This window comes from Orbicella franksi, chromosome 10, assembly GCF_964199315.1.
Source record: "Orbicella franksi chromosome 10, jaOrbFran1.1, whole genome shotgun sequence".
NCBI classification, from domain to species: domain Eukaryota; kingdom Metazoa; phylum Cnidaria; class Anthozoa; order Scleractinia; family Merulinidae; genus Orbicella; species Orbicella franksi.
In genome coordinates, this window is record NC_138154.1 from 15,086,944 (window position 1) to 15,101,492 (window position 14,549).

At 40.0% G+C, this 14,549-nt stretch overlaps 3 protein-coding genes across 3 annotated transcripts; 2 read left to right on the plus strand and 1 right to left on the minus strand.

Moving 5' to 3' along the window:
• Positions 1 to 339: 339 nt before the first annotated feature.
• On the minus strand, positions 340 to 8,348 carry LOC145500420 (universal stress protein Slr1101-like). The gene is made up of 4 exons (XM_081479938.1): positions 8,079 to 8,348; positions 6,389 to 6,472; positions 3,875 to 3,975; positions 340 to 840 (listed from the first exon to the last, which is right to left on the minus strand). The coding sequence occupies exons 1-4, from the start codon at positions 8,158 to 8,160 to the stop codon at positions 640 to 642; spliced, it is 468 nt and encodes a 155-aa protein (XP_081336064.1). The 5' UTR covers positions 8,161 to 8,348; the 3' UTR covers positions 340 to 639.
• A 1,600-nt stretch (positions 8,349 to 9,948) lies between these two features.
• Positions 9,949 to 11,832, plus strand: LOC145501668 (uncharacterized). Its single transcript, XM_081481090.1, has one exon. It carries the CDS (start codon positions 9,949 to 9,951, stop codon positions 11,830 to 11,832), a length of 1,884 nt encoding a protein of 627 aa, XP_081337216.1.
• Positions 11,833 to 11,971: 139 nt separating this feature from the next.
• On the plus strand, positions 11,972 to 12,934 carry LOC145501669 (uncharacterized). Its single transcript, XM_081481091.1, has one exon. It carries the CDS (start codon positions 11,972 to 11,974, stop codon positions 12,932 to 12,934), a length of 963 nt encoding a protein of 320 aa, XP_081337217.1.
• The last annotated feature ends 1,615 nt before the right edge of the window (positions 12,935 to 14,549 follow it).

Sequence of the window (14,549 nt, forward strand, 5' to 3'; positions counted from 1 at the left end):
GGAATCTACGCGCGAAACCAGTAATATGAAAGTGTGTCCCTTCCCCCACCCTACAACTTCATTTTCATGCAAATCAAACTCATCTCCCTTTGAAAGGCTTTGCCCGAAGACTCGTTTTGAAACAGAGGCAAAATGCAACTCGGAAGTCACCTGTTGCAACCCATAAGACAATCAGTATCACAGGAAATTAGCTCAGAAAACAATCGCAAAACACCTCGGGGATAAGGCGGGGCACCGCTGAGTCCTTCAAACTCTGACTAAAAAAAGCAATCAACGTGCAAGAACATTAATTATCATTTTTTAACATACACGCGTAACGGATCAACTGTCAGAAAACAATTCAGACAAAAGGCATTTTAATGACTAATTACACTGTAATTATAATAATAATTATAGTAATCAATGTACACGAAGCAACAATTTTTTCATATGCGGATGGTGAGCAACTTTCCTTCATGACATAACATCCTTATTAAAACTATATTTCATTAACAGGTCCTTCTTAAGGAAACAATCACCTACAACTCGAGTCAGTTAAGCCGTACCGGTATTCGCTTTTTGTGAGACACTCCAAAACATTACGATCAGGGGGCTGGGTGGGAAAGTCTTGGCTTGCCCTTCCCCACTCATGACAGATCATTACAAATGATCCTTGGGACACAGAACAACTGGGATTTTTGTGTGATGGATGACGTAATTACTGACACTTCCCAGAACTGTGCGCCTTATGAGCCCGGAGCCACGGCTGCTCAACACAATCAGCATGGCTTTCTCTTTCAGAGCCGCTTCACATATCTTCTCTCCTGGCTTGCCTTCCTCGACCCTGAACTTCACTGGAATCTGCAAACGAGAGAGTGTAGCAGTTGTTAGAAGACCCTTGAAGCGGTTTTCATTTGAGTGTCAAAAAGTAATTGTTTTTGCATTACGATGCTACATGCTTGGCCTGTGGGGAGGTATTCCCTTATATGTGCTATATAGGTGTGTGCGGCCCCAAAGGGTATGGTTTTACAGCCGTTTTGGTCATAAATAGGGTATCGATTTTAGCTGACTTTGGCCATTTTGGTCATAAATAATAGGTATGGTGTTTGCAGTCTAGCCTTGATTTGTGTGTTTTTAAGAAGAAGCCACTTTTTCACAAATCATGTTTACAGTAATTTAACATTGGTCTGAACTAGGGAACTAATCATAACGCAGGTCTGAAACAGGGTTTTGATTTAAGGGTCAAGTCATAAATAGGGTTTCGAATTTTTGGTCTGGTCATAAATAGGGTAGGGAATATCGCAGATTTTGGTCAAAATAAGGTAAGGGTTTTGGGAAGCGGGCTGCACACCTCCACCCAATTTTTCTGGGAGTACCCCCCCGAGGTCTGGGACGCCTTTGTTCAAACAAGTTAAGACACTGTTTTGCGAATCTATAGTAGACATAATAAGAAACGATACACCAACGCAAAGTCAATGTTTTGGGACTTAAGGGATCACAAGCTTTCGACGCTGTCAAAGCGTCAACGTTCCCAGTCTCTCATCTTCCCACCCTCCTTCCCGGGTCTCTCTTCTCAAGCTCCGGGAGGGCAAAAAGACGAGAGACCCTGGGAACGAGGTTACAGCCACAGCATCAGAGCATCTTTCTCGAGTGATTATGGCGGGAATCTATTTGTCACGTGAGCTTGGGTGGACTGAGTCACGTGCCAAAACATCCTCGTATAGGGCTGTAAATTTAAATCCACAGTGTCGATTGAAGGTCGGCTGTTAGGGCCTCAAATTCTCCTTCTAAATTTGCTTTCCTTTCTAGCTATGACAGGCTTTTTTTTGACAGCCACCTTACTCTCTTTCAACTTGTGGTCTGTGTCCCTAAGTTGTGACCATGTAGCATTGTTAGAATGTTCCTTTGACCAGATGTTAAAGGGTCGGGTGTCATCTACAAATTAGAGTGTGCTGATTGCGAAAAAGATCTACATTGAAGAAACCGCCCACCCCTTTATTACTGAATTTAATACTTGCAATAGCTCTCATCATGCCCGATGACTATTACAATAATCCCAACACATTTTTATCTTTTCACTCAACTATGGTGGTATAATCAGAGAGTTCATAACAACAACCTTTTTTGGATAATATGTAATTTAGAAGCTGCACCCCGTGTTACGCAAAGAGAAAGATCAACTTTTGTTCAACAAGATTGCCTCCACCAAACACCACCCACTACAAGATTTCTTGCCGCCAAACCGGTCAAGAACCCAAGCAGACTCCCATATAAAAACAACAGGAGTGCTTGTTGGAAATTTTAATAAGAACCCCTGCAAGGTACCAAGATCTTGTATTGTGGGCGTGGCTTGAATTTTTTCCTACCCCTAAGAGGTACATATCCTAAAACAAAACATTATCTCCTATCATTTTTTTTTTTTTTGGCTCAGTACCCTAAAAGGTACCACAAAAGCTTCCGCTGGGGACCTTTTGAGAGTACCGTAAGAGGCACTAAAACTGCCTTTTTAACCCCTAAAAGGTACAATAAGCACTCCTGTCCTTTTTATACAGGAGTTCCACCCACCCCCCCCCCCCACCCCGATACCAAGGGGCATGAATAGCTGTTATTGCATTTATCAGCAGCTTGACACACACAAACAAGTCAAAAGGGTCAATTCTGCATTGTATTGACCCTTTCGCTTTGTTTGCATGCCTTTTAAAACAAAAGAATATTTGACCGTAAACTCAACTGCAATAACAGCTATTCCAACTCCCTCAGGTAAGAACTGAGAGATACAAAAACTCGTTTATGAACAGATGCCTTTTTAAACTTGTGTAGATTTTAAACTGTATTCATCTTATTGTTATACACAGATTTGAAATTGCAGATTTTAAATTATGTAGATTTTAAATTGTATTCATCTTTAATAAAGTGTATTATTGTTTGTCTCATGATGTAGTCACTTGAGATGTAGATCGTGATGTTTCGACTGCTTACTGCTAGTCTTCTGTATTCATCTTGCTTTCATTCAGGATTTAAGTGAGATTTGACTGTAAAGGATTTGATTGTTACGACTCACATCTGCTGAGTCTAACATTTTTCAAGTAAGAAATAAAGACCTCATTCATTCATTGAAAATTTTCCTCAATTAGTACATTATCTGGAACTCAATTCCATTTCTTGCCCAAGAAACAAATGGACCAATAACTTGATAGTATCATATTCCCTTTATTACAGACCTGTGGCCTGACTTAATTGCTCAAATTTAGAAATTCCTTTATTATTGCTTGTCCTCCTTCACAATTTAGAAGGCTTTAGGAAATGAAACGAAAAACCCATTGACATGACCAGTCGACCTGTATCACTTGACACACAAAATTAAAAATAAACTACTGACAACAAAAAAACAAGTTCCATCACAGACCGTGATTACTACTTTTATTACTCTCTTGGGGGAGATGACAATTATTACTCTCTTTGGAGAGGTGACAATAATTATTACTCTCTTGGGGGAGGTGACAGTATATTACGTTTCCATCGTACGTGCTTTTTTAGGGTGGCCCTGAACCCCATGTACAGAATATTTTGAAACTTGGCCAAATTAGTTGCATCTGATCCTGCTTATCAAAATCTGATAATGATTATTAAAGGTTTTTGCCATGCCGTTTTCGAAATATAAGTACTTAAGGCAAGAATTAAGAGTGTTTTAGCGACTCATGCCGTTGCTATGGTAACATAGTGTCACAAAAATGATAACAATGCGTTCACTAATCATTGAGCAGTTTTTTGATACCATGATTGTAGCATCAACTGATAAAAAGTGGTTATAAGGATCAATCATAATCTACGTCTTGAAAAGTGCTGGCAACTGTTTTGAGTGACCTTAAAATACTTCAATATATAAATTGCATACCTTGAAATCCTTGCACCTGTCCATGTATTTCTTTTCAAAAGCTTTCAACTTGTCTTCTATTTTTTGGACCTCGTGTTTCCATTCCTCGAGGACCATCGCATCTGAAAATGTACCCAAGTGTTAAACATTAAGGACACACTGTTATGTTCCATTACATTATTACAGCTAGTCTGTAAGGTCACTACATTTTTGGAATTAAGGTACAGACGCGAAAGGATATCAGCTTTGAAATGAAATGAAATGATATGGAAAGGGAAAAAATGGAACAAAGTGAAATCAAATGAAATCAAATGAAAATCAAATCAAATCAAATCAAATGAAACCTAATGAAAATAAAATGAAATCAAATCAAATCAAGAATGATCAAATGAAATCCAACGAAATGAAATGAAATCCAATGAAATCAAATGACTGATTTTCCAAGGCAGTGTGTAGAAAAGTTGCTTGGTACCTGTATCTGACCCTTCTTTCACCAAGTATTTTAATTTGCAGTTCAAGGCTTTAATACCTAGTGTTCCAGGGGTGGGAAGAGGAGGGGGTTGAGCAGGAAGGGAACTTCCATTTGCACGGGACACGGATGTTTGTCATCACTTTCAGGAGTGCATACTACAAATTTTGGTATTGCTCATGGTGTCCAGGACAAAATGCTAATGTTTTACTCGTCAAGGAATCTTTTAGAATTGCACACATAAAATTAGAAAATGCAGTCATACTGTGTTATAAAGCAATTTTTGTTGGCATCATTGTTTACATTTTGCCACATAAGCATATGACTTTAATTTGCATAGAAAAGACATCATGTTAGATATGAATTGACTCCAAACAGATTAAGATCTAGTAAAACTTGGTACAAAGTGAAATTTTTTGTTCTTTGGGTGTAATATTGAAGGAAATATTATAAAATATTTAACTTTCAAAATATCTGAATGGCAAAAGCACTCACGAGTCCATACTTTCTCTGTAAAATTTTGGGCTTTTAAACCCGCATATTTGCACAAAAAGTATTCAATGTGTACATCAGGCTCAATTTCTTGGGACAGTTAGCCCTGCTAGGACCTTACAATATTCGCTTGACTTATTTTTGTAGCTCAGTCAGAAACTAATTTTTGATGCTTAAAAATTTTGGATAGTTTAAATTTATTTTCCGACACTTCCTGTGTCCCAAATTAAAAGCACTTAATGAAGTGATGAAGCATGCTGGTGAGCCTGGAAAGTGCTAATGATGAAGAGTATCACAAAGATCTCAACTCAATTTTACCAAAGTCTCAGCAAGTTTTCATCATTCTTGGCAAGATGTAGGCAATCTTGCTAAGATCTTGCCGAGATTTTGAAATTCACAAACATCACGCTGAGATCTTGATGAAATCTTGGCAATCTCAGCAAAAATGTTGTACGGGGCCTGTGAACTGACATGGTGTGCCCGTATTACAGTAGAACAATGACTGCTGATTGTCACAGTGTACCAGCCCTTTTAATAATGTTATTGGAAATGAAACTGGGAGATGTCAAAATTACTACAAATATAATTGGCAAAAAATTTCTATCACTTTGTTGATCAGCACCTGCATTAAGCTATGATAAGGTGTTCTTTATTGTGGTGGTACTCCTGCCTGGGGAAGGGGGAGGGGGAGAGGATTCCCTTACAAAAAATAAAATGGGTGCTTATTGTTACTTCTTGGGTGTTTAAATCTAAAATGAACACAGTAATCACACTACCTTTCAGGGTAAAGCTCAAACTTATATTGCCAGTGTCAGTTAATTGGTAATTAATTAGCGGCAAAAATAAACTTAAGTCACATTTACAAATTCTGGTTCTCTTACAAGTAAAAGGTTCGAACAAGACCAGCCTTATTTCTATAGCTTGATTCCAGAAAATATCAAACCCCCTGCAGGGTTTTTTTTGTCTAGTTTGACCCCCCACCCTTAAGTATTTTCTGTTCCAAGGGGTTTTACATTACTCCCCCCAGCCCCTAGAATTTCCATTGTTTTTTCTTCTTGGGCTCCCCTACCCCTGGATAATTCACTTGGAATTTACCTCTTTCAAACCCCTCTAACTCCCTGGAATTTCTGTGACCCTCTGTGGGGTGGAAATAGATATTTTCTGGAACCAAACTGTGATGGGGGAGACCCCCTCCTCCCTGGGACTTCAACTGCCTTTTTCCATTTGGAGAGAAGAGCATCTGTAGTTGCGGGTCACAACTACAATTGTGGAGAAAAGTCCTTGGAACACTTATGTAATTTAACTAATTATCTGTGTTTTACTGCTGAAGTTTGAAAAAAAGCGCTGCTTTCCTCTTAAAAAATGCATTGCCCTTCCCCCTCCCCACCCAGTACAATGTTGAAAATCAGTTAGTAGTTTTCAACATTGTTTGGGGGGTGGGGGGTGAGGTTAGGCAGCTGAAGTTGTATTTGTGTCTGGCGTGTGCCCAAAAGCACCAAAAGTGCAAATTTGTCCCAAGACTTTTGTCCATGATTGTACATTATGAGACACAACTACAGCTATTGTTTTCATACCAGCTAGAAATGGAAGATGCAGTTGTTCCACTACATGTATTAAAATGATTTTGTCTTCTTCATGGTAGATATTCTCCATAAACCCTGTAGAGGTAAATAAACCAATAATTATTGTGTAAAATTAGTAAAAAAGAATAAATAATAAAATAATTCAGTAAGGTTCACATCAGCTTGGACTACAAGGGGTATTCACCAAAATTTGGCTGGAGGATGGCGCTTGAAATCATTAATCTATTTGAGACCTAAAAAGCGATTTTCTCTATGTATTTCCAGAGATGATCAAAATATGGACCCTATTTCAGTTTGTGATCAAGAAAAGGAAAAAAAAGACATACCCTGTGCAATGCACACATGTGGCTTTCAACTTACTTATTTATTTATTTTTTTGACTAGTTTCCTAATTTACAATATTTCATTTTTTAAATTTAATCTTATTTATTTACTCCACCAAAATGTCCTTGCAAAAATCTGTTACAAAAATCTGTTGTTTTCCAAAGTCCTTGGAATGCAAATTCAAACCCTCAAAAGGGCTTTGCCAGGGAGAATACTTCCATGTATATGTTATACATGTATGAACCACTGTGAGGGGTGTGGTTTTCAGGCAGTTTAGTCTGGGACAGGGTAGAGAAATCAGACATTTTTGGTATCGAATAGGGTATAATTCACCAGGAAAGTGGCCAGTGTATATCAATAATTAAGTCCTGAACAGAGGTCTTCACCCAGGGTTTTAGAATAGAAATTGAAACTCCGAAGTGAGTTTGTAAGATATTGGTTTAGTTAGCAGATGTTGGACAATTGTAGTGATAAAGTTTCTGCATGGAAAATAGCTGGTCTGAGACAGGGAAGGGTTATTTGGTGTCTAGTCTAGAATAGGGTTGCAAAATCAAGTTGATCATGGTCTAGTATAAGGTAAGGGTTTCAGCATCCCAGCGGCACACCCCAACCCAAAGGGAAGGGGGCAGGGTGCTTGCACCTACCTGTGATGAATAGTACTGTGCCCTCCCCTACCCTGACTCCATGCTCCCTTCCCTCCCACACTCCAGCAGCCCCAAACATGTCTTCTTGATGTGCATGCATGGACAGGAATACTACGTACATATTCTCTCCCTTCAAACATTCTACATTTTTTCTCCAGTTCAACAAAATCATACCCAATGACTACAAAAAAAATGCAAAATAAAATGCGAAATAAGATTTTTTTAAAGTAAAACATAAGCTCATTGGCAGCACAAAAAGCTTGAAGCTCGGCATACGGACAGTGTTCCTAAGTTTGTTAGCTATGTTTACGTTCTTTGCAATATTATCGTAAATTACTAGAATTCTGACCAAAACAACGACAGAGATGAAGACTACCTTACACACCTAATTTAAGCTTACAGTAAGCTTAAGGCTAGACTTGAACGGAATATAAGCAATTTTTATGTACACGTGGCCTCATTTGCTCGCACTATGCTAAAATGAAGGTGTGAACGAAACTTGTGTGCCCTGGGGGAAATCGTCTATCAATTAAGTCGACCGACATTTTCAATTTTTGGTCCACAAAAATTCAAAAGGAAACTCTTACATAAGGGTCCATAAGCCCATCAAAGCAAAAAGGTTCGTCTTTTTGTATAAACCTTTTGTTCGCAATTAGCAGCAGATTTTATACGCACACCAGCGGCATGGAAGGATAAATAACCTTTATACTCACATTCAAAAGCTTGTTCGCTCCATTCACTGTGATCCACTGCCACAGCAATAATTCTCGCACACTTTTCCGATGCATCAGCCATGCTGTTAGTGTACAGAGTTGATTTAACTTTGGCCAAGTCTTCCGAGCTCTTGCTTAGACAAGCTATTGTAGTGTTTGCTTTAGGCAGGGAATGCTGAGAGAGACTGGGACACTGAAATTCCTTGCAAAACAGTTTAATAAAACTTCCAAGATCAACGCATTTGCTATGAAACTTCTCTCGAAAAAGAATAATTAGAGCACATTTTAAACTAATTATTACCAATTAAAATTGGTAAAAACCCGTGACGGTCAAAAGTGGTAAAACACGCACGCGATGGTTCCGTGACGGACCCGTGACGTACACGAGACGGAAAAACACTCAAGGGATCCGTCTTCATTTTCCATCAAACCAGTGCTGCAGATTTTAAGCTTGACTCGCCTTGTTCCCGCGTATCTTTGGCTACTCTTGTCAGTTTTGGCATTTTTATGACAGTGACTAGTCACTAAAATATTTGTTCCGTGACGGGCTATAAAAAGATTTCACTTCTTTGTGTACCCGTACAGTCACGCAGGGCATCCCGAAAATCACGCGAAGTCATTCTTGCGCGGGATCAATAATTACTTTTAATTGCCTTATATATAATCATAACAATTTGAACTCTTGATTTAACGTTTTTCTAGAGGCCCTATGCAACTCCGTTCTCCAAAAGTCTCTTCACTTTTAGTTGGAACTTTAAACGCTGAGCTCGTTAAAAGTCTGCTAATGCCTTCAAAAAACTAGTTCAAACTTAAAGGAAGCTTATTTCAAAGTTCAAACTTTTGGTAAGTTTTAAAGTGCGAATTTCTAAGGAGTGTTTAAAGTTCAAATCTTTATAAAGTCATAATGATCCAACTTTATTGGCAAATCGACAAAATTGCATAAATTGCATTTGGCCTGTCCAGATTCACTTTTTCGTTTTCTCAGCCCATATTTGTTCTCAACTTCGTCCTGTTTTAGGCAAGGTGCGCTATTAATTAAACAAGGTTAACAAACCCGCTATTGTAAGTTGAAGCAGGTGACGTTTTGAGCATTAGTCACTCGAGCTTATATGCGCAGAGGCTAGTTTAATTAATTAACACTACTTGAAACCAGTTTTCAGTCTGTTCTACGAGACGCCACCGGCTCAGCTCTGTTGCACGGAACTAAAACACTGTTTTTCACTTTTTGTTTGTTGATAATGAAGAATGTGTTAATATACCCCTGCTGTTATCTACAGAGAGTGATTTGCTTTATTTTTTCTCGACATAACAATATGCGCTATACAAGACCCTATGCGATACGACACGAAAAAAATAAATACAAAGGGGGAGTAATAACGTTTAACAACATAAACGCCGCGCGACACAAGACAACAACACGTAGCACAACGCAGCGTGTTGTAAATAAGTTAGGGACTGGAGCTGGTTTGACCTGCGAGATCTGAGTAGAGGAAAACTATTAAGCGATAACTCGCTTAAAAGGCTTCGGATCGAGCTGAGAAGCGAGATGACAATAGAAAAGACAACAAGGCATTGAAGTGAGTCATTTTTATTGCAAAAATACCAAAATTTCAGCTATAATGTCGATTACCGTTTTTCCCCGTACAAACCTTTACAAATTCAAACCGTTGTAACACAACACCACTACATACTGCAAGGCGAAGGTCACGTTTCGCGTAACCAAACTCGGTCGTTATGTAATAGTAGATGTCGGCGGTAACCGTGTCACGTTTCGTGCGCTGAACGTTCGTGTAAAGATTAAAAAAATACTCCTCGCATTGTGAGCTTGGGCCGCCTGTGAACATATGGAACATTCTTGACGCCTGTAATTATGGGAAAGATTCCGCAAGAATTACGTCTTATCCTGAGTCGAGAGGCATCCGATGAATGGGACCTTGATACTATCATGAAGTCGTTCACAGAAGAATTGCGAATTCGCGAGAGATGTGCTTTGGGACCGGTAAACGAGCAGGAAAGGTCAGAGGAAAAACATGGCTTTGGATTTGGATTTCGTCCAGGTCAAAACAGAAGACCCCCAACATCGTCAACTCTACTTTCAAGCAACGAAGGGCCGCCACTAAACAAGGATACGTGGTGTACTTTCTGTAATGGACCACATCCTACAACCAGATGTGCTGTCGTAACTGACCCCGAAACAAGAAAGAAAATTCTCCGTCGAAAAGGGAAATGTTTTGGTTGTCTGAGGAGTGGTCATTTGAGTCGTGATTGTCAGGCTCGATGTCACCGTTGTGGCGGGAAACATCATTTAGCATTGTGCAGCGCCCAAGAATATCCAGGTCACCCATCTCCAGCCGGACAAGCGAGAGGCAACAATCAGGAACAAACTGTGAGTACTAATTTGTATTTCACTCAAGATGTTAAGAACAACTGTGTTTTGTTGCAAACGGCTAGAGCGATTGTCAGAAATCCTAATGGAGAGAGTTCTTGTAATGTGAGAATCATGCTTGATTCTTGTTCTCAGAAGTCTTACATAAACACGCGATTAGGGAACGAATTAGGCCTGTCGCCGATTGCAACTGAAACAGTTCTGATTAAAACGTTTGGAAACAGTGAAGCATCATTGAAGAAATGTAACGTTGTTCAGTTCGCATTGGAATGCCAAGACAATTTGACAGTGTTCATTAATGCCTATGAAGTTGATTTGATTTGTGGTCCTATTGCAAACCAAACAATTGAAGTTGCACAGCAGTGTTACCCACATCTGCAAGGTTTACCTCTAGCTGATTACTCACAAGGGGATGAGGAGCTAGAAGTGGACATATTGATTGAAGCAGATTATTACTGGTCAGTCGTTCAAAACCATGTGGTACGGGGGGAGCTTCATGACCCTGTAGCAGTTCGTACAAGATTGGGGTATGTGTTGAGTGGGTCTGCAAATGTGGCAAATTCAGGTCAAAGTCCCTCAAGCGTTAACATGTCGCATGTAATGAAGACGGAGTGTAGGGTGGTCGAGGAAGATTCTGTCTCAAAGAATGATTCTCTCAAAAATGAACTGGGCAAGTTCTGGGACTATGACACTCTTGGAGTTAAAGAAAGAGAAGATGAATTTCTTGAAGATTATCTGACCAAGGTGAAGTTCAATGGGGTCCGTTATGAAGTGTCTCTCCCATTTAAGGAAGAACACCCTGTTATTCCAGATAACTACTTGTTGGCACAAAACCGTCCCGCATCTTCTTTGAAGAGATTGAAAGCTAAGCCAGACATTTTACAGCAGTATGACACTGTAATCAAGGAACAATTGAGCTCAGGTGTAGTTGAAATGATTGACAAGAGACATGAGGAACAATGCCTTCCTGGAACTGTTCATTACATTCCTCACAAAGAGGTGGTGAAAGAAGATAGAACCACTACCAAACTGCGAGTAGTCTATGATGCTAGTGCGAAGTCTCGAACCGAACCTAGTTTGAATGACTGTCTCCTGCCAGGCCCTGTCTTAACTCCTTTGATTTTTGATATCTTGTTGAGATTCCGTTTTCACAAAGTAGCTCCGATTGGAGATTTGGAGAAGGCTTTCCTGAACATTGAAATTAATCCTGAGGAGAGAAATTTGTTGAGGTTCTTGTGGATAGATGACATCAACTCTACAAACCCGGAAGTAATCACACTAAGATTTACACGGCTTGTGTTTGGCCTTGTATATATGCTCTCCATTCATTCTGAATGTGACACTAAGGAATCACTTATCAAAGTATGAGAACACTGATCCAAGTTTTGTAGACACCGTTGTCAGAGCCTTGTATGTTGACGATTTTGCATCCGGGAAGGACTCGGTAAAGGACGGCTTTGAACTTTACCGGAAATTGAAGTTGCGCTTCGGAGAAGGAGGCTTTAACATGAGGAAGTGGGCATCAAACAGTCAAGAGTTAACTGAGCTGATCAAGAAAGAGGAAGCAGCAATATTAGCAATGCCTAAACCGTTTCCTGAAGTAACTCTTGCATCAAAGTCTAATGTGGTTGAAGATGGCTCTTCAAACAATGCTGTGAATGAAGAAACCCTGATCAAGGTGATGGGTGTTCCGTGGGATCGGATAGAAGACAACCTCAAGTTTGATCTAACTACCTTTGCTGGACAAGCCTTGGAAGGAACTCTACCAAAACGGAAACTGTTGAGCACTACTGCTCAATTCTACGACCCACTAGGCCTGTTGTCACCAGTTATCTTGCCACTGAAGTGCATGTTTCAAGAGATTTGCCGGTTAAAGATTGATTGGGACGAAGCCCTGTCAGAAGATCTCTCATCACGTTGGAAGGAATTATTTGAAGACACGGAGAGAGTCTCGAGTATTGCAGTTCCCCGTTGTATTCTGGATGAGATAGAAGTGGGAGACATTAAATCTATTCAACTCCATGTATTTGCAGGTGCCAGCAAATATGCGTTTGGAGCAAATGTTTACATTAAGGTGATGACCTCTAATGCCTGCTCTTCACATCTGCTAGCCTCGAAGACCCGAGTTGCCCCCTTAAGTGGAGAAACAATTCCTCGACTGGAGTTGATAGCTGCCTTAACGTTAGCAAATCTGATGACAGTTGTGTACAAGGCACTGGTCCACACTGTGAAGGTAGATGGGGTGTTTAATTGGACAGACTCTCAAATTGTGTGGTGGTGGATCAATGGAGAGTCTGAGCAGTTTAAGCAGTTTGTGCAAAATCGTGTTCAGAAGATCCGAAGTCTTTGGAAGAAGGAACATTGGAGATATTGCCCATCTGAGCTTAATCCAGCTGACATAGCTTCACGAGGAGCTACGAGTTCCGTCATTGCATCCAGCGAACTTTGTGGAAGGGAGCACCATTTCTAAAGAAGGAAGAATTTGACTGGCCAAGCTTACCCAACTGTCAAGCAGGTGGAACCGCAGTCCCAGAAGAAGCTTTAAGGGAATTAAAGAAGGAAAGTTCATCTGAAATCTCAAGAGTTATGACAGTATCAGTGCAAAGTTCTCAGAGCATCTCAGAAGTCATCCAACCAGAAAGATTTAACAGTCTCAGCAAACTTCTTAGAGTGACCGCTCTTGCGCTGAAATTCCTCCAAAGGCTCAGAAAGAAGACAGAAACACATGATATCAGCATGGAGGACATGAATGAAGCTAAGCATCTCTGGTACAAAGAAGTCCAAACTAAACTTGAAGAAAGTAGAGAAACTATTGTGGGGACGAGACAACGTCGCGCGCGCAGCAGAAGTGGTGACAGTGGACAAGTCTCTCAACAAAACTCTTCTGAAACGTCCTATTCAGAAGCTCTACCCTCTTGAAATCAATGAACTTGATAAAGTCATAGCTAATGCGGAAGCTGTACAGCCGAACAGCGGATGGAACATGGTCAAGGATGAAGACATCCCAATAGTTACTGTTACATAAACTGTCTGAACCGATTTGAACACTGAACTGACATTACGAGTTGTAGTTAAAATTTTGTCTCACCTTATGATTGACTCAGTCAATCAGGGGGAGTGTGTTGTAAATAAGTTAGGGACTGGAGCTGGTTTGACCTGCGAGGTCTGAGTCGAGTCTCGTGATTGACACTTGAAAAACGTGTGCAAGAAAAGGAATCAAAGAGAACGGAAAGGAGTCTAGCGTGGACATTGATCTATCTCTGTATTACGGAAAATATCTATCGGAACACGGAATTAACTCTTAGAACAACATTGTCATATCTCGGAATCTATCAAAGGATCAAAATAAAGAGTATGGATCGATACAACACAGCGTAACACAACGCCAAAACCAGGCACGCGATATAAAAGTCGACGAACGCCCTAGCGCGCCCCGATGACCAATCTGCGCCCTCAAAGGAAAACGTCAGTATTTTTCGATATGTAGTCAGTCCAGAATGACCGCAAATGAGAGTGGAAAGAGGCTTAAGAGACAATTTACAAGACATTAAAGGAGGTTATGAAGGGAGACAAAAATTCTAAACTGGGGGCCCTATCTCGTATTCGACAAATCGAGATAAAATATTTTGCGATTAAAAGATAGAAATGGGATTTTTTGTTTTTGTCTCAAACCAATTACTGTATAATGGATAAGGTAAGGTTCGTATCCTATGTTGTTGCGAATTTTTTTTGACAATCATTGTTTTGGGTGTAGCTACAATTGCAAATCAGCTTTCAAAATATCACAATAGCGCGCGGTACGTGAAAAATAATTACCCTACAACACCTTACTACGTCTGCGCTGGTAAAAAAAAAAACCCAGAATGTTACACATGTTAACTGGATTTGGAAAACAACTTTTGTACCCGTGAATGAACAGAGAAACTGGAACCCGAAAAGGAAGACGCTATACTCAATTATAATGGTGCAGGATGTCAATGTTCTTCTTCTGTTGAAACTTGAACAACAACAACAACAACAACAACAACAACAACAATCACAACGAAATCAACACCAACAACAAAGAAGGAGGAGGAGGACAGAAG